The sequence below is a fragment of the Pleurodeles waltl genome, chromosome 8 (genome assembly GCF_031143425.1).
Source record: "Pleurodeles waltl isolate 20211129_DDA chromosome 8, aPleWal1.hap1.20221129, whole genome shotgun sequence".
Taxonomy (NCBI): domain Eukaryota; kingdom Metazoa; phylum Chordata; class Amphibia; order Caudata; family Salamandridae; genus Pleurodeles; species Pleurodeles waltl.
In genome coordinates this window covers 177,416,110-177,437,148 of record NC_090447.1, presented here as the reverse complement: position 1 = coordinate 177,437,148, position 21,039 = coordinate 177,416,110, and the positions used below count along the sequence as shown (strand labels likewise).

General features: G+C 43.5%; 1 protein-coding gene across 4 annotated transcripts in view; it reads right to left on the bottom strand.

The window, feature by feature from the left end:
* FAT3 (FAT atypical cadherin 3) overlaps positions 1-21,039 on the bottom strand; it is a 651,131-nt gene that overhangs the window by 78,001 nt on the left and 552,091 nt on the right. For all 4 annotated transcript variants that reach the window (XM_069204015.1, XM_069204017.1, XM_069204016.1 and 1 more), the window contains 2 exons: positions 13,554-13,688; positions 12,845-13,002 (listed from right to left, as the gene is read on the bottom strand). In XM_069204015.1, the coding sequence (XP_069060116.1) occupies positions 12,845-13,002; positions 13,554-13,688 (293 nt within the window). The remainder of the gene's footprint in view (positions 1-12,844; positions 13,003-13,553; positions 13,689-21,039) is intronic.

Here is a 21,039-nt window from a genome sequence, read left to right as displayed (position 1 = left end):
TTTGCTGAGAGTGAATGCAAGGAATTTTGTTGGTTATCCATGGTACGACTACCTAGCCATACCATATAATACCTTCACCTTGCTACAGAGTCTAAGTTAAGAGAAGAATTCTTCCTCTTGTGTAAAATCCAGGTATCAGCCTTCATACTTCCTGATTCCACTGCACTCTGTGACACAGTGGACCATGACATACTTCTGGCATGACTCAAGGAATGAAATGACATGCCCAATCAACCTCATAACGGATCTGATTCTTTCCCTCTATCCTAGCTAAAAAGCAATGGGTATCAGTTAGTTGTACCTGTACCAACACTTGGCTTGCTCATTTGTACACCTGGCACTGCCCTTGGTCTTTGGGATCAAAAAGGCGGCAGAAGAGAAAGAAAGTAGGCAGGGCTGCAAGATCTATATTTGATTTGTGTACTCTCTGCTCCTTCTTCTTGTAGCCTCTCAGCAGCAAATATCCAGGCTTTAGAGGAGATTAAGGTAGGGATCAATCTTGTGATTCCATGGAGGGATCAGCGGCTTTATGATATTTCTTGCATTCCCCCCTGGAATGTCAATGAATAGACAGCCATACAACAAATGTGGATTGCGTCAATTAAATTGTCATCAAGCAGTGTCATGTGCCAGGCCAAAGAGGCCACCTTTACCTGTCTGCTTTTGAATATAAACATTACTTGCCAATCCCCTTGGACGGTACTAGGTAAACTTTCAAATGTGTGTGGATAGCACCCAGAAACAATTCTGCCTAGAAAACTGGCCAGAGACCCAGGTAGCTTGCTCTTCACCATGAATGCCAGCATATTTGTGGGGAAATGTCTCTCCCATCCCTAATGCTAATACAGATAAGTGCCCACAAAGCTCTGAGTGGGCAGCTAGAAACACATTTAACAGCAGAGATCGAGTTCCCTCTCCGACTTGCAAGTTTCATAAAGGTGAGAAATCCATTGACCCAATGTAGAGTTTCAATTGTACCTCTCTAAAGACAGTGATCATCCAGCAAGGCTCTCTAGGCACAAGGAAAACCCTTCAATTAAAGGGCTGTATGAAGAGAATGATGTCCTGAGCCATCACTTTTGTTGGTATCTTCAAAGAGATGTGATTCTTCTTATCAGATCCCTTAAAGACATGCACCCTTTTGCCACAAGTAAAGATTACTGTCTCTTAAATTAAATTAATCTTGGTAAATCAGAGTTATAATAGAACACAGAGGAGGGGCAATTAAACTAAGACCTAATTTACCCCCGTGATTACAATGCTAGTGATAGTGGTGGATATGATGGACCTTGGAAGAGCCAACCGTGCACAAGGCTTGAGTAGGCTGTCAATGAATGACTGGGATTTATCCTTTAATCCTTTCGCTTGTTGAAGGACGAAGAGACACTTCAGAAGCCACACTCTGTTTTGGCAGCAAAACAAATCATTGATAAATGTTCTTTGCAATATACTACCAAAAAGGATCAGAAGGAAAGGGACACAAATTCACAGATGGTGTCTGGGTGTTAATCGATGATATAATACTAAAGTTCTTCAGAAATATTTTCTTGCTCATTTTCCAAATCCAGAATTGTATTATAATTTAATGTTAACATGGCACGGCTGCAGGCACTAAGCAAAGGCCCGTCATTTAGGCCTAAATGGCCTTCATTGAAATGCCAAAACAAGAACAAGCATCTCAGGAGTACACATAGCTACAATGAAGTAACACTGTCCATGACAAAACAGGCACCAGAGTCAGGGGCTGTATCCAGCTGGTTGAGTTGCAGCACAGTGAGGCAGATCATGAAGGAGCCAAGAAGGATTGGCTAAGCAAATCTTTATCAATGGCTGAACCACCCAATGGTACTTGCCATGAATTACCACCCTCCTGTATGCCAGAAGTTCACAAACATGTCCATGAATCACCCTACAAATATTGGTATTTCCTGCATGACCATTCAACACAACACACATGTGTGCAACAGCACATTTTGCCCACAACAGACACCCATACAGTACTTTCTTTAATACTGTATGTGGTCCAGGCCTTCAGTTTTACCAATTAAAAGTACAAGGCTGTGTTGTTACAGTTAACAAGAATGTCTCTTCTTGAATGTTTAAGATCAAGTAAAGTCTTCTCAAACTTTCCATGTAGCTTTGCTTTTTATCCTCACCAAGAGTGAAGAGGTTTGTCGCACTTGTGAAATACTAGTGCAAAGTCCAATGGAAATGGCAAAAAACAGAAACAAAGACTTCTGAGGAAAAGACAGAAATTACCTATAGAAACATTTCAAAGCATGTGGGAAATATCCAGCAACTGGATGCATAACTAATACACTAATGACCAAAATGATTCAAATACTCAGGAAAATTAAAGCACTAGCCTGCGTTAAGTTTACAAACTCCAACCAGAAAGAGGTTAAAATAAAATAAATATCTGGTCTTTACTAACACAACATATTCTTGGCCAATGTGATGTTCATATTGTGAACTTTGAGTTATTCATTTTTTGTTTCCTATAGTGGAAGAAACATTAAGATTACTGGATTTGTGTAGGCTATCGAATGTGAGGATTATTAATGTATGATGACTGTCAACAATGTGGGAGGATAGAGGTGTGCTGCAGTGAGTAATCCTCCTGCCTTCTAGTTGTATTCTCCAAGGAGGAATATATCCCTGAACAGGCTGTGAAAGGCACAGCTAGGTAAATATGAATGATAGCAGCTCTAACTCTAATATGAGAAGAGAAACTGAATCCTGTACATTAATGTTTATGCATGGGGGCATGCATGAGTGTGGATGTATAATGGCTTCAACACTAGCCTGTGTCAATTCAGGATTTTCATAGTAGAGCATAGAGCATAATGCATCAACTGGTAATTGGGACATGCTATTGTCCCTCTGCTTGATACCCTTCACCACACCCACCACGCCTACAAATGCATTATTTCCACTGGCCCTCTCTGCCTGACACCCTCGACCACACCCCACCCCACTCCACCACACCCACAAGTGCACTATTTCCATAGGGCCTCTTTGAATGTGCATAAAATATTTTGCGCATTGATTGGTGAATGAGAAATGCTATAGTCTCTATGCCTGACACCCTCCACAACTCCCACCACACCCATAAGTGCATTATTTCTATTGGATCACTCAGTGTGTGCACAAAGTAGTTTATGCATCGATTGGTGAATGAGAGATGCTATATGGCTGACACCCTCCACAACCACCACCACACCCACAACGGCACTATTTCCACCGGGATTCTCTGAGGGTGCATGAATTAGTTTATGAGTCGATTGGTGAATGGTAGATGCTATAGCCGCTCTGCCTGACATCCTCGACCACACCCCACCACACTCCACCCACAAGTGCAGCCTTTCCGCCGGGCCTCTGTGTGTGTGTTTATGCATAAAATCATTTTATACACATGCATACCTTTTTTTTTATACGCATGCCTCTTAAGTAAATGCAGCCGTTTGCATTTTTCACAATGCACACATGAGGATTTCTAAAAACAATCGTTCAAGAAGTGGGCCTCAATTTATTTGACTTTCATCCCATGTCGGTTTTCCATATTGTCCAAATGGTATTGATGTGAAGTGAGGCTGTACCATTCTTGTGCCCCATAAATCTATGCATCACCTTATAGGAAACTCATGGAATCCCCAAGTGGTCTGCTGAACTGCATATAATATCATATTCAATTAGCAATTGCTGTTGAAATTGTTCAATATGTTGTCATAGATTTTATTTGATTTTGCCTTCATACTCAGATGTAATAAGATAATTTGGTATTTTACAGTTCGGTGATTGCTGCTGCTGGCATGAATTAAGAAGAAAGGCATGAAATTGGACACATACAATTGCGAACCTCTCTCAATGAAATAATAATGAAGTGAAGTGACTTCCGCCATTATCCCATTCGTGCATCTGAGTCAACTCGGAGGAGACTAACAAGAATGTATTGTGAAAGAGCCAGTGTGCTTTATATTGTTACTTGGTATGTCTGTGCGTAGGCAACTCATTAAACTAAGGGGCTTGATGTAGCCATTTGGCGAGAAATTCATCCAATTCTAAAAGTTTCAAATTTTGTCAGAAAAAGAAAGCAGGAAAATAAATGCCCGAGAACACACAAAGCATTTAGCTAGGAGCTAACCCAAGACTTCTGTAGCTACATTCAGCATATGGCACATTGGACCACAACTGCTCCTTGTTACCCTGTTTTAATTATACATTGTTATGTACAATGTCCTTACAAATGTATTATTAGATAGTATGTTTACATTTTGTCACTACTTGCCAACACATTATGGAAGAATATTATCAAAGGAAATGCAGATATTGCCCCCCCCCCCCAATCCTATATCAGGATCACTATTATGGCAGGACAAAGTCTTAAGAGACTGTTTCTGTCATGCATAAACAGTCGGTGGTCATGCACCATGAGCGCCAACTGAGCTAAGGACGCAGGGGAGATATTCAGTCAGCGCTTCTGAGACAACACAGCATTTCTTCTTCAGAACTTCGTATATACTGTACAGCCAATTAAAACGTCACTGGCTCCAAAAAAGCCACCCCTGGGATATTGCACAAGCTCTGATCTTGTTCAGCATAACGGATGAGGTATTAACAGACCACATCAGTGAAGCCTAATCCTTCAGCCAGGCCCTACCAGGCAGCAGACCACTTCCGCTGAGTACCAAGGAGCCAGGCGGTGGGAGCGGGGACAGTTACCTCACAAAGAAGCAGCCACCGCTCTGTTCCCGCCTCAGCGTTCATCTGAACCTCGCGGGACGCTTTCTGGAGTGTTTTGCAAAATAAATTAGGATACCAGATTAAAAATTTGGAATCCCATAAAATCTTCCAACCTGCCTCATTTTTGCAACAGATGTTAAGTGAAGGAATAGAGCTCTCTCCTTATGCACGGTAATTACTCCCATGAAAACACAATTAAACAGATAGTCCATTTTATTGCAATTTCCCTAAATGTAGGCAGCCAAACACCTAACTGCGAGGCTGGCAGGCTACATGCACTGAGGCAATGTTCTTTTATGTATCCTTGTTTATCTAAGGGAATTAATGAGCTGGACACATTGAAAACAACTTTAGAAAGATTCGAGCACCAACAGACTGACTGCTTCCAGAGAGCCGCCCTGAACCAGCCTCTGCAGAGCGGGGCCCATCACCTCATAAGAAATGAAAAGAATGGCTTATATGCTTTGACTTGGCACTGGTAATGAACATAGTTTGGATAAAAAAAAATGTATGGAGTAATTAACATTTGGTTGGATTGTACTTGTGTTTTGGGCATTAGTCTCCCATAATGCCACAAATTTGGGGTTAGGTTTATCTTATTGCGGTGCCTATATCACATTGCAAGCAGTACTGCAAACTCCTGAGTGAGTGTATCGCGATATCGGATGAATGGATGCCTGTTGTTGCCATAAGTGGCTTGCGAGCTTCAGGCAGAACAGCCAAATCAAAGTAACACAATATACCAGTTTGCACCTAAATGTGTAACTTTCCTCGTTACCTCTAGGGATGGTGATGTGTTGTTGGTTGGGGCCGATAGTCCATGAACACTGATTATACGCTTTCCACTGTTGATATGTGAAACAGAACAACCCACTGATGCTTCTCAGCCTCAAGAATTGGAGTTGAACTGTGGGAGAGTTGAGTTCTCGCTCCTGTACCAGCAGGTCATGATTTACTGTTTGAACATCTACTTCACTAAGAATGATGAACATTAAAAGAATACATTTGCATTGATTACATTTCCTTTTTGCCACTGAGGGACAAGTGGTGTATGAGCATGTGCTAATTGCCCCATTTCAATGTTCTCTGCCAAAACCACACCTCAGGTAGAACATAAGGCATAGGTGCCTTCAAGCCAGTGGTGGCTGGTGCCATTTAAAAGTGGTGGGACCACATGTTCCTTTTGTGTCCCTCCAAGACAGAAAGGAACGCACACTATTATCGCCTCTCCCTCCACCATTGAAATGTGTGAATTGACCAAGGAAGGATATCTAAATTCAGCATTGTGGCTTAATGTTACCTACCTTTCATGCACTTAAGAAGATTCAGATCCAAAAGGGCTCAATGTGTCGCTCTTTCCACAAATGATCTGCTCACCGGGGTCCTCCTGTGATTGCATTGCCCATGCCGTGTTGCTGCTAACCTGGCTCTGGGACGTTAACTTCTCAGAGCTCTAAGAGCCACTTTTTTCTGCCGACTGCGCTTACATTTGGTCTCTTTACCAATCCACAAGTTTCACAGATGAGGGAATTGTGATTCGGCTTCACCACTGCTGTGCTCTAGCTGGACCTCTATTGCCCGGCACTTTAGAACCACCCAGGCCAAACCTAACAAAGCTGCGCACTGGCGTTTCCAGAAATTAGATATGTGATAGGCAGAGCCCCGCTCTGGTAATAGATTCCTCTTGAGTGTAAAAAAAGAGAGGCAGGATCTGACCAAAATACATTTGATTTGCAAAATTATTCACAGCTAAAATAACATTGCGACAATAGAGCTGCACCAAGCGAGAGAACCACAAGGTTACTTTCCGCAATGATTTGCTTACCTTGGTTTAAATCATTAGGGTATGTAGCAAGCTAATGTATATTTCACAAATAGATAACAGCAACCCCAAACGATTTATGGCTCATTTCTTCCTAAAGGTCCCTGTTTAAAAACACATCACATTTTCTGGGTTTACATGTCCAAAGGCGTGTGTTTGTTACATATTATAAATCAATATGGTTACATGCATAATTCATTATTGACTAATGCGGGTACTATGACCCCTGGGTTTATCCATTTTGATCGACTTCGATCGCATGTGTCACATTTTATCAAGTAAAATGATGCCAAGAACACCTTTGGTAAGTGCGGCGTCTCATAAATATCAACCCTCGCGTTGAAGTGGCAGTGAAGCGGGCCAGGGGTGCCAAGACACATTCTCTTCTTTTCAGGTAAAGCAGGTGAGAATTTGTAACAGATGCTTAGGGGGAAGGTGGAGTTTGCTTGTGCCGGCCAAGCACAGCCCATTCAATTCCAACGCTGCTCTCTAAAATACAGAGTATCAGACTTTATATGAGAGCAGCTTTGGGATTGGCTTGAGCAGGGCAACCCAGCGCTCTATCAGAGACCAGAGACCTCCCGCCTCTGCCCCCAGCCTCTCTAACAGTGCAGTATCAGAGGCCTCTAAAGTGCGCATGTCAGATTGAACTCAATTTAGTTTTTATTCATCCTGACATGCGCTTTTAAATTTACAGCAGCCCTTTGATTCACATTACGACAGGAGGATCACGCCTCCTGCACTACGCAAGTCTGACATGGCGATGTTAGCCGCCACCGCATAACCCTTATAAATGTTTTTTACTGTTTTGCATAGCCATGATCAGGCTTTGCGTGACAGATCCTAAGTGGTGTGGCAACACTCATTTGCCCCTATGGATGAGCTGCTGCTGCTTCAAACATCAGTTTGTTCCGGAAACTTGGTGACTAGCTCACAATTCTTCACACCTGCTGAATGTGCCTAGTGGATACTTATGGTGCCATTATTCACTGTGGACCATAGTAGGTTGATTTATAGCATTCACTAGCATAAAGCTTTGCTTCTGGTTCATAAAAAGTCACTTAGCCCTGCTTCCTCTGGATGACATCCAGCAGCTGAAGTATCAATAACAGGATGATATCACAATCCACCAAAACATGTTCACCAGGTTTCAGCCAGTTACTCCAGAAGGCAGGTTCACTTCATCCACAGCCACACTGAAAATTCTTGAAGTGCCCCAGAAAAACTGCCCTACCCATCAGCTCAATGGATCAGTCACCTCTAACACCTCGCAATCACGGTCACAAAAAAAACACCATGATCCATCAACAGACTGCTGCCTACGTGATACAGTTTCCTGCACAGCTCACTTGCCACTCTCTCACTGGCACTGAAATAATCATGTCTACCACATCTGTTGCAGCTTCTGTAGAACCTTTCTCCTCAAAGTACTGGTTATCTAAGTTACTTAAAATGCATTTAAAAGGCAGCAAAGGCTTTTAACTGGTGGTTGAATGGTTGCTTGAATTTGTTAGAAACAGATTAGGCAAACCAGCGCATTAGGTGTTGTCAATTGTGGCAGTTAAGGACACTAATCCACAGAAAGTGGTTTGCCCAGGCCCTCCAAACTTGGTTGAGTATGAAATGAGGTTTAAATCCTCTTCTCCAAGTACACAGTCTGTAATGTAGCCTCTGGAGACCATGTCATCTGGTAGCAGACACTACATTCAAGACTTCACATATGTGAATAATTTCCCCCAAAAATATAGATATATATATTTGAGACAATGTCCTTACAAACACCTTTGTGCAAGATAATCTCACAATAACCATGTGCTTTGTGTGGAATTTTTCTCCCACAAACCTCCTTTTATCATTGAATTTCTCCCACCTTTTTAATGAAGATTGCAAAGATTTTTTTTTTAAAGTTCAAAAAGAAGAGCATTTTCTTTAACCCGGATGGTGTCGTTGCAGTGCTTAATTTGAGCTGGTGGTTTCTGATGCAGGGCACCAGCAATTATTTTTGAGGGCCGGCACCAAGTTTTCTACATCGGGCATTTAATGCGAGCAAAAGACACAAACGGGAAAGATTAAGGAAGAGAAAAACGAAAAGGCGTCAGAAAGGGAGAAAGCAGAAAGCTTCAAGAGTGAGTTGAGGGGCAGGGAGCGGTCCGAGTTGGCTCGCCCATTAAAATGCAGCAGCCGCGTGTTTCAAAAGAGATCTTTGGGTACCGGCACGTTTTTATTTACAAATTAAGCAGTGTGTCGCTGGAATGTCCATCACAGTACTCTGACAGGGAGGGACGATAGAAACTGCCTAAATTATTTCTTTAACTTCTAGTGCGTGCAGCGCCTATTCTATTAAGAGGCATAAAGACTCTCATCCCAAATAGTGAGACAAGACCAATATATTTTACCTTAATTTATCTATTAATTCTTTAGGCGATTCAAAAACAAAAGCATGGAAGGATGGATTAGTGGATAAATGACTGAATGGCTCAAAATCAGGTAACTTCCAAAAATTCGTGGCTTATTTGGAGCCTCAATGCTCTCCCTACCTAACTGTGCAGAATCAATACATACCCTGTATATTTTCGCCTAACAGCGCTCATATGACTGCAGCTGGTATTGGTAAATTCATTGAAATTAGCATCTAACTCTAAAAACCACGTTAACCTTTCTCAGATCAATGTTTGACCTTGAGTCTAATATAGCAGCCTTACCCTAGCCACGTGGTGCATGGGTTGACAGCACCTGGGGCTTCTCAGCGCCCTATGCAGCCGCTCACTTCTAGGCACCCTGGAGAGCTGGGGTGTACACAGACATGAAGCCCTGTGAAGGTTTTTTGAAATCCGAGCAAAGCACAGAGCTGTGTTTCCGCCTGTATAAGAAGCAGACCTAAAATGTATGGAACAGGCTGACGTACGTACTTAACAATTACTGTATTATCACAGCTCAGTGGTTACATAACACGTTTTAATGATATAGTCCCTAAATTAGCACTTCGTGATTGCAACTCAGCAAACACCTGGCAAGTGTAAAAATAACCCTTGGATCTTAAAACAGGCAATATCTTTGAGGTGCTCTCTGCAGTAAATTGGTTCTTTTCTTTTTCATCAGTGTGTTTCTGTCACTAGAACTCTGCCTTCAACTAACTTCTTATTTCCTGAGGCTAGCTGAGATATTAAAAAGGCTCCTATAAAAAATGGCAGACAAATAGGAGGCAACACAGCTTTTATCAAGCAATTGCTGTGCGCCACATTACAATAATTCATAGCCTCTTATCACAGCCGCCATCACCGCTCCAGCACATCCTGCAGTAATTCCTCCGCCGATTGCAAGCGGCACCTTTCACCTATGAGTTTTTTGCAAGTTCCTCTCTGTGATTGCATTCAGAAGCTCAAGGCACACCCATGGCGCATCGACATGGTAAGATCTGCTGTGCGGTCCTTCAGGGGCTCCCCAACCCTTCAGGGGGCCCCCATTCAACAAAAAGGCCAATGTATATTAGTGTGATATGGAAGACTCAGGGGCCAATCATGCAGGTGCGGCTTGTGGTGCTTAATAGGGTCGGGGTGGCGCACACGCGGGGGTGAGGGGCATTCATTAAAAAAAATGTACCTTATTCATTGCCGACGCCGCTGCAATCACAACCGCGCCACTCTTCTGCTGCAGGCACAGGCTCCCATCCTGCCCCGTGGCCAATCTTGACGTTGCTCAAAGCAGCATTAGGATTGGCTAGGAGTGCCCAGCCAGGGCACTCCCAGGCAGACTGGGCGCCTGTGCCTGCTCTGTCCAGCCTGCCAACTCAGTGCCGGGCTAGAGAGAGCCTACTGCGCATGTGTGTTTGGCTGGCCTGAGACGGCCAGCCAAACATACAAGCGCAATGAGGGGGAGTGCTGTGCACTCCTCCTCAGTGCTCGTCACAGCCTGTGGACCCGCTCCTTTCACTAAAAAAGGATAATAGTTAATTATCCTTTTTTAGTCAAAGGTTTGCAGCTGCTACTGCTGGCGGGGACCATAGTGGAGGTGCTGCGCCTGCCCTCATGACATTCTGAAGGGGGGTTCCATCCTTTTGCTTTATGCCACTGCTGCTCCGAACGGGGTGCTGCCACTTTGAACCAGTTAAGAATCAATCAAAGGATCCACTAAAATTAAAATAATTTTTGGGAACAAATTAAATGATGTTGTAAATTTTCGGGAAGCATCTGCTAATATTGCCTTTCAGTGTAAAGTTCAAAAACTCTTGTCTAATTTACGTTGTGCTGCTATCATCGCACAACTCTTTAGTCTTTAAAAAGTCCTGGTAGTGTGTATCTTCTTCTATACAACTTCTTCTGTACCACTTTATGGTTCCTGTTATTTCACTGAGTAGGCATAAAAATGTATTTTGCGGGAAACCAGAATTTTCAGGTGGTGGATTGCTTCCACGTATTTATTAGTCTATTTTATTTGATAATATTTGATGTTTTTATTTAGCACATATAACGCCTGAGAACAACACACACTTTAAAAAGAAAAGGTGTGTTCATGGTATAATGCAATAAAACAAACAATCCAAGACAATACAATACAAACGGTACAAAAAGTGGCAGTGTAATCTACACGTCTGAAAAAGGGGGGGAGGAGAGAAGAACAAGAGGTACGATAGACTGCAAAGGTCCAGGTGATGGTACTTAGACTGTCAGCCAACAAGAGATTGGGTGCAGAGAAACAGTTTAACCAGGAGCCACACACCATCAGAGTCTGTGATGGTAAGTGTGCTCAGGGAGGCAGAGATGCAGTGGTTGAGGAAGGGCAGCTAGAGACAATTAATATGATTTCAGCAGAGCACATCGCTTAGTTACACCCATCTGCTAGGACCTCATACACAGTGGACACCGATTCTGGTTACGACCAGGTAAAGATGATCTTAACCTTGATAGCTTTATGGGTAGCAGCAGGAAGTGTGGGGTGTGGACGTCCCCAAGAGACCATATCTTTCCAAGGGAGGAGGCACCACACTGCCTCCTTTCTATTATCCTTCCTCAAGGGACTACCAGGTGGAAATAAAAGCACATGATTGAGAAAAGGGACAGATATCTTAGTTTATACTTATAGTAGAGAGAGCTGAAGAGAGAAGTAAATGACAGCCAGAACAACTTGGAATTTGATGCATATCTTCCTGGGTAGCCATTCAAAGACTGGGTAGGAGGCCCTAGGTTTACTTGGCACAATAGCAGAACCTGAACCAGAAGTGCTTAGAGAGTCAGTTTGTTTCCATCCATGCCTAAGTATGTGGTAGGCATTCTACAATTAGTTTTAGTTAATGATCATTTTCTGTCTTGTTTAGCAGGAGATGGAATGACTGCCTAGGTTATGAGACAACAAGTCCTAGTAATTGTTTGAGTAGGATGTCCAAGAAAACAATGAGATCAAAGTTGATTGGCCAGTAAGTTGCTAGGTTTCAATGTATTTTGATGGCAATACACAGGGCTCATGCACTAATGGATCAGGTATTGTGCACAATGTTAAATATGTCCCATACTGTCTGAGATCCTTATGCATTATGACAATAGTCGTACTATGGATGCAGCTGTGAGATGAGTTGCATTAACCAACTTCCACTCATCTGAAAGAGTATTTAAAAATTAGCAGTCCACCTAATGAATAGTGGCATAACTTTTACAGAATAGCGCTAACATGGAATGGACGGCCTCTTTATACGTGTAAAGACAGGGAGGCAAAGATGGAACTTTTTGTAACAGCGTGAAAGCTAGGATTTTCTCTGGGTGTCATCTTTAGTCGGGTGTTGATGAGTAGATATTTCTCTCTGTGTGACTTCGGCATGAGATATAGCAGAAAATGCTTGTGATAAGCAGATTCCCTGAACACTTTCCCCCATGCCACAAGTTTGCACACTGTGACAGCTTTCTTCAAAAGGTAACACTGTTAAATCTTGACGATATGTATCTGAACTTTCAAATTCATCACAAAATATAATCCCCCGTGATGTAAAGTCTCCTGGGAACTTTGTGTAGAAAAAACAGGATTCTGCGACAGTAGTCACTATTGTGCACCCAGGGTGGGAGAATGGTGTTTACTGACCAGAAGATATCCAATGGAAGAAAGGCTTAGGTTTCCACTGGTCTTCAAGGGGAAGGGGTGGGGGGTATGCCTTCACAAATTAATATACTTAAACTCTGGAGTATTATAGATGCACCCTCAGATTCCTATTGAGTAAACTGTATCAAAATTAAACAATGAAATTAACAAACTTGTACCAAAATGGGAACATACTGAATGACACATTTGCTTTACCTTAAGGATCATGCAGGGATTGGCCCTTGTGTACATGATAATGCCATTATTTTGAAGCGTCCGGAGGCGAAGGCCCAGCTTTAACTCATCCCGTTTGCTGTTCTCAGAAACCCGGTATTTGATGTAGCTGTTTCCAGCAAAGCTAAGAGATGTATGTCCTGAAATAGGAAATGTGCATGTTCATATCATATTTAAGGCTGCCCGTTGCTAACCAAAGTAAACAGTAATCAAACTGTACATATGGATAAATAGTCCTTAAGTAGTCTACAAGAAAAAATGTTAGAGAAGGTCCAGGCCACATTAGTGGCTCACGAGTAGATGTGAACATGACTCCTTACATTAGTATGCTAGAGTAGTTTGTACGTATGCACATTTTGTTGGGGGACAGGATGTGCTGGGGCCTAGAAATAGACTCTCTGCGGGGAACTGTGGCTAATATTTTCTCAATCAATCAATCAATCAATCAAACTATACGTGGTTCTTCAGACTTCATTTTCTGGAGTCTTGTCCTATTTATTTTAAGTTATAAGCTCATTGTTAATACTTATTTAAGATTGTCTTCCTACTTCTAATCTACACATATTCTCAGTATTTTTTTTGTTTTGGTAAATTCCATACTAAGATGCAGTGATTGCATCAGGCTGGCAGCATGTCAGGTTGCACACTAGGACATGCAGTATCATAAATGTATTCATCTTATAGTCCACACCTGAACATTCTCCAAGCTTTCCTGGTGGGCACTGGCAGATGAAAGGCCTCCGGCTGACTTCATATCCAACGCACTGCATATCCCCCGGGCATGGCTTCTCAGTGCATGGATCGCTGGACCCTGGGCAAAGACCACCTGTTGAAAGTGGAGCAAATTATTCTTATCAAATGTACTTTCATTCATATCAATCAGACTAAAAACACTGTAGGGATTATAAGCATGATGCACAGGAACATCATAAGAGCCACTGCCTAATCTACCTATTTGCCAGGGCACCTTCGGACTACAATTAAATAGGGGCCAGTCCCCCTGATTGAGCACTTAATGACTAACTTCTGACTTTCTTAGAAGCAGCTGAACAAGAGAGTGGTGCAGAATCCGCCCTCCTCTCCCTGGGAAGTGCAGGTGATCCACCTAAACTAGGCATGTGCTGTGTGAAGGAAGGACTCCCTCATATGCATGGAGAGTATTCTCATGCAGTAGGGAAATAGTAGTGAAACTCAGAAAGCACATTGAGTAATGCCGGAGGGGCCACCAGCCCGCTGTAATGTCAAGCTAAACATGGTGCAGGAAAAGCAATCCATGCTGAGATGACCACTTCTATCAAGAAGCACTATTTGTGTAACCATGCCCCCATATTCCATTAGGGGAGGGTTGCCTCTAAAGATTACACTTTCTTTTTCATTGATACAAACTTAATTCAGAAGTCGTGCACATTGTATAATTGCCACACATAGAAAGTCACAAGATGAGTTCAAATGGTAATATACTGTCCATGCCAATCAAGGATTAACCGCTTATTATCCAGTCAGTACTTTATCATAAAAGAGAAAGTACTTTTCTGTTCACAAAAAAATCACTACCATACATGCATATCAGAAGACATTAATTATTATTCTGTAATATTCTGAAAACTCAGGGGTTCGGCGTGGACTGTTTATGGGGACAGTTCTCAATGGTACCCTCAGTGCGAGCAACAATAGTCTCTGGCTCTTTATCAGAGGATGAATGAGGTCGGTAGGAGGTTAACGTGGTCTCTTCCGACACAAGTAATCATTTTTTCCCCTTAGGAATGAGTACCCCGCCCCCCTCCCCCCTGCTCCCCGGCATCTTTCCCCTTTTGCTCAGCGCTGTTTTCTTCGTCCTTGTCAGTTTTGACTGCTGGTTGCTTGGATCTGTAGTGGCAGTGCTGTTCCAGGCAGGGGTACGTTTGGAGTGGGGATAGCAATGTCTCTCCTCCGTCCTTACCCTCCTGGTCACAGTCTGTGACAGTCGTTCTTGCACGCACCCGGTAAGGGTAAGGGAAGCAACAGGAGAACAATACTGCCTGAAGAGGAGGGTGTAACTTTAGTCACAGTGCACACAGCCTCATGAATCTTGCTGCTTGGGTTCCTCTACACATAACCCATCATCCAAAGATGCCAGGTGTCCACCACACTTTGTAGCAGTGAGTACTTCGAGACTGATTAAGTCCTCTCCGTCAATGTGGACTCTATTCCAGTCCTTTAGGCTTTCATGTAGAGGATCGTGGGTTGGAGACTGGTTTCCTTAGGGTTATGAAGCTTATTGGTGGTTGTTTATTTCACCAGAACTCCCACAGTGCAAGTTCCATGTGCTGAGATGCACAGATTTCAGAACCCATTTCAGGAATATTTCAGGGCTCCTCAGCCTCACTCTTGACACACTGGTGCATGCATTTCTTTGAATAGCAGCAGCAACTTCAGCAGTTCCCACATAAGCTCCTTCGCAGCTATTCTGAGTAGCATGTTCCTCTTGCACGTCACCTCCAGTGCCACGCCTGAGCAGTCAGTCAGTCTCTCTCACTTGTAGCAAGGCCAAGGCAGCATCTTCTGGCAAGCTTAGAGAACTCCGCACGTTACTAGTTTCAAACCTGGGAAGGGAGTCGGCAAATGTTTCCCCAACTCTGGAGTCCAAAGAGTACTGGTAGAGAAATCTCTGGAAGTAACTGCCCCATTTTTATACTCAATTTGCAGACAGTAATAGTGTATTCCAATTGTCAGCTCTGAGACTGGCCCTGTGCAAATCAGCCTATTCCACTCAAACTAGTCCAGCCATGGTCTTTGTTGTCATGTGCTAGCAAGATAGAGGGGTGGATCTGGGAATGTACCGCTTTAGAGAACCAAAATGAAGATACAAACTAAAGGGAGACTGCCACACTTAACTACCTGTTAAAATGTGGTGGGTAGACCTTCCTGTGAAGAGTGGGCTAGGCACAGGCAGGCTCTACTCTCTACAGTTCAAGGGAACCCTCTCTCCTCCATACCCAAAAGTCTACCCAGCAACAAAGGAACTCTGGAATACCCTAGAAGAGAAGCCTGCAAACTTGCGTTGCTGTCTGCGGCCCTCCAACCACTAATCTTAGGCACCACTATATATAGGTAAAACATAATGGATTATGTGTGCTGCAGTCTTTTCACACACACCCTGTGCATACAGTAATAATATATACACATGCAACATCCATGTTCCATATGGATGGGCAGAGGGGCTAACTGACCAATTTAAAACTGCAAGAGAGGCCGGGGGCTAATGTTCCTGGCAGAGACAGGTTAAAAGTCTTGTCTTGCCACTATATTGTTGTCAGTCCTCCTCTGTCTGGGGAGACAACAGTAGTCATGCTTGGGGAGGAGGATGCTCACAGGGTGCCCCTCCAGACCACAGAGCCCGGCTCTGGGTGAAAATCATGGCACAAATAGTGCATTCGGTGGACAAGTGTGATTGGATTGTCGTGTGTGATGCGGTGGAAGTCAAAACTCTATAGAACCTGCCTAGATAAACTCAAGGCAGGGGCCACACTGGGAATCCTTTTTCCTTTCCAACTAATAATAGTTTGTATTCCATTCATAGCTCATATTTAATAGCCTCTGTTAGAAATGGAGTCTCTGGTTGGCAGTCAGTTTGCAACCTGTCCATGCAGGGACCCTCACTCTAGTCAGGGTAAAGGAGGTACACAGCTCAGATAACCCCTGCTCACCCCCCTTGGTAGCTTGGCACAAGCAGTTAGGCTTATCGCAAAGGCAATGTGTAAAGTATTTGTACAATCACGCACAGTAACACAGTGCAAACACCACAAAAGGACTCAACATCAGTTTAGATAAATAACCAATGTTTATCTAAATTAAACAAGACCAAAATGACACAAATCTAGCATACACAAGCAAAGTTATGAATTTTTAAAGATTACATTTAAATATCGTGCTTAGAAACACAAATGCTGCAATTTTAGTGTTATCACGGCATCGTGACGGTGTGGTTCCCAACACTGTGATGCCAGTGGCGCCAGTCACGGAGTCACATGGACCCCCAGGTACAGTACCTTGTGAAAATGAGGAAACAAGCCAGTGCAGGGAGTCGGTGAGCAAGGCATCACTGGATCCGAGGCTGCGTCGGTTTCGGTGCTGCAGAGAAGAGGAGCGGAGGCGTTCGTGTGATGCATCGGGTCCTTGCTGCAGAGTGGTGGAAGGCAGGTGGTGTCGGTGCGAGATGTCAGTCCTTTACCTTTCCAGCGGAGTCAATGTCAGGCGGGTCAAGACACTGTAGGGTGACCTCACGGGATCACGGCCATGTCACAAGGCTGCAAGCACTGCGGCGAAGTTGGGTGTTATGAACATCGGTGATACGACACTCTGATCACACAAGATCACGGGACATAGGCCTGCAATGTCAGTTGGGTTGTCACACCTCAGCGAGGACCATGGCTTCAGTTGCAGGTGGTGTCACAGGGTCAAGCAGTGGCATCCGTACGATGTCGCCAGATGTTGTCCGATGTCGTTGCACTTGGTTTTTCACCACCTTTCACTTCCATGGGCCCAGGAACTGGAATAGGCACCACCTGCCAAGTAGGTCCACAGCAAGTGAACCTAGAGGCTGGTAGGTGAAGTTTTTGCTGTCCCTCAGACTTCTTAACAGGAGGCAAGCTCAGTCCAAACTCTCAGAGAATCTTCTCAAGCAGGATACACAGCAAAGTCCAGTCTTTGCCTCTCTAAGGCAAACGCGGCAACTGCAGGCCAATCCAGCAAAGCACACACAGCAAAGGGGCAGTACTCCTCTTCCAGCTCTTCTCCTTGGCAGAGGTTCCTCTTGATCCAGAAGTGTTCTAAAAGTCTGGGATTTGGGGTCCACTACTTATACCCCTTTCTGCCTTTGAAGTAGACAAACTTCAAAGGAAGGTCTCTGTTGTTGACAAGATCCTGCCCTGCCCAGAATTTTTTCCAGACACACTCCAGGGGGTTGGAGATAATATTGTGTGAGGGTAGGCACAGCCCTTTCAGGTACAGGTGTAAGCTCCTCCCATCTCACTTTAGCCCAGGAGACTCATCAGGATATGCAGGACACTCCCCAGCTACCTTTGTGTCACTGTCTAGAGGGAATTCACAACAGCCCAACTGTCAGTCTGACCCAGATGTGAAATACACAAGCAGGCAGAGGCACAGAATGTCTTAAGCAAGAAAATGCCAACTTTCTAAAAGTGGTATTTTCAAACTGACAATCTAAAATCCAAATTTACCAAAAGATGTATTTTTTAATTGTGAATGCAGAGTCCCCAAACTCCATATATCTATCTACTCCCAATGGGAAATTGCAATTGCACTTAAAAAGATATTTAAAGGCAGTGCCCATGTTAACCTATGGGGGAGATAGGCCTTGCAATAGTGAAACCCAAATCTGGCAGTATTTCACTATCAGGACATGTACAACACATCAGTCCATTTCCTATCTTTTAAAGACACTGGATGCTGCCCATGGGGCTCACTAGGGTCTAACTGTGCGCCAGTCTTTTTTGGCGCCTCTGCCCATTACCACTCACTCGGATTCACTCACTAACACCCGGCAAATGTGACCCTCATCTCTTCATGACCCCACTTTCACATACATTCATTTGTTTTAAAGTACTTGTAAAGGTTAGCTTTGCTAATCCACTCAGCTACCCACATAAAATATAGTTCTGTTCTTTGCAGCAGGCATATTAACCATCTACGCTACTTTATGGTCAGTCAAAGCTGCCGCTAGACACAACTACCATCTCTCTCCCTAGCAGGAACATTAATCACAAGAGGTATATTGACATTTTAATTGTTTCCTGAAGGCTGGATGCATAAGGAACTTTTCAGCAGGTGCTTTTAAATCGCAAGTTTCATAAGCCATTGCTAAACACAGCGCCCCCCCCCCCCGAGGTCAGTGCCCCCAATTCACATCAGCACCCGGTGCGGCCGCACTGCTCGCACCGCCCTAAAGCTGGCTTTGCATACAAGTAATAAAAGGGACCGTTTCAGCAGTCGATTTGGCAGTTTAAAACTGCACACACAGACACTGCAGTGGCAGGTCTGAGCCATGTTTACAGGGCTACTCATGTGTGTGGCACAATCAGTGCTGCAGGCCCACTAGTAGCATTTGATTTACAGGCCCTGGGCACCTCTAGTGCACTTTACTAGGGACTTACTATTAAATCAAATATGCTAATCATGGATAAACCAATCACCAATACAACTTATACATCGAGCATATGCACTTTAGTACTCGTTAGCAGTGGTAAAGTGCCCAGAGTCCTAAAGCCAAAAAAACCTGGTCAGAAAAAACATAGGAGGAAGGATGCAAAAGGTTTCTGGATTACCATGTAAAAAGAACCAGGTCCAACAGTCTAACTACACCATTTTTGTAATAGAACTGTTTTGTAATTAGTGGCACACTTTTTCACTCTTGATCATTGCTTTCATGTGCTGTCATTGAAACCTGTTTATCTCTGTGGCCCTGACTTTAGATTTTTGCCCAAATTGCTGATTACTCGCTGTATTGTATGTATTTACAAGTAGAGGTCGTATCACTTTACAGTCTCTCTGAAATATGTGCTAAATATCTTGAGGACTGTGTAGTGCAGCATAGCAGAGAAGGAACAAAGTAGAATAGCATAGCATCCTACAGCCCTGCATAAGATAACAGAGCATATTAAAGCATAAAATTGCTTAGTACATCATTGCAGATCATTTACTAGCACAGCATAGCAAAGCATTGCATAGCAACACATAGCATAACATCCTACAGCCCTGCATAAGATAACAGCATATCAAACCATAGCATTGCGTAGTACATCATTGCAGATCATTTACTAACACGGCACAGCAGAGTTGCATAGCATTACATAACATAGCATCCTACAGCCCTACATTAGGTAACACGGCATAGCATTGCTTAGTACATCACTGCAAATCGTTGCACAGCAAGACATGAAATAACACGGCTTGGGAAAGCATTGCATAGCAATATATAGCAACACCCTTCAGCATTGCATAAGAAAACGCATTGCATAGCATAGAAAAGAGCTGCATAAAACATAATATAACATAGCCAAGCATAGCTTAGTCATATCATAGCCTGGCATAAAAAACATAACGTAGGATAACCTGGCATGCAATAACATAACAAAATATAACATAGGTTTGGCTTGTGTGGTATCTGTTCGGCCTGTACTCTATTCTGTTTCTCCATAAGCTGCCAGCTAACCGGTTCTCTCTAAAGACATTTTGTAAACTTCCCTGTAAATATCTGAGCTTTGGTTGGTGCTGAAGAAAAGGATGAGGAACTTTTCAAAACCAGCCGAAGCATTTTTTTCTCTAATTGGCACTGACTATTAATATTTACAGTTCGGTGTGTAATCAGCCACTTGAAGCCAGGGCCCACTACAGTCGTTTTAAAACCTCTTGCTCTGCAATTGCAGCTCTTCAGTGGGCTCCAGCAAGGCTCGAATTACCAAAGTGATATTTTCCGCAAACATAAAAAGAAATTACTGATTTCTAAAGTGACATGGCTAACTTAGGAATTCAGCACAGACCTTAAATGCCGGAGCTCAAAGTATAACTAATTCAATCTCTTTTCCATCTTTGCTGAATTATCAAGCATTTCAGAACAAATGCCTGTAAATTGGCTTTCTAGGAGGTTTTAATGCCCTGATTGAATGAACAGGATGTGGTACAGTGCATGGGTGTTTGTGGACTAACCAGTGCTTAATTTGTAATTAGAAACGGGCCGGTGCCCAAAGCTCTCTTTTGAAACACTCGGCTGCTTCATTTAAATGTGCAGGCCACCTCAGCCCTCTATAATCCATTTACAGCCACTCCCTGCCCCTTCAGCTCACTCTTGTAGCTTTCTGCTTTCTCCCTTTGTGACGCTTTTTCGTTTTTTTCTCTTCCTCCTTGTTTCCCATATGTATTTTGCTCACAGTAAATGCACGATACAGAAAACTATGTGCCGGCCCTCAAAAATAAGTGCCAGTGCCCTGCACCGACCGGCTCAGATTAAGCACTGGGCCTAACCTCTTCAGCTGGTGTTTTTCTTTGTCCAGGTGTTCCACTGTCCAGCAAGCTCCTTGTGGAAGGCCTTTTAGGTTCAGTTTGGCAGCGCAGAGCTCTGCAAGTACTATTATTACCAATTCATTCAAATGTGCACAAAGTGAGCTTTGACTCCGTCCAGT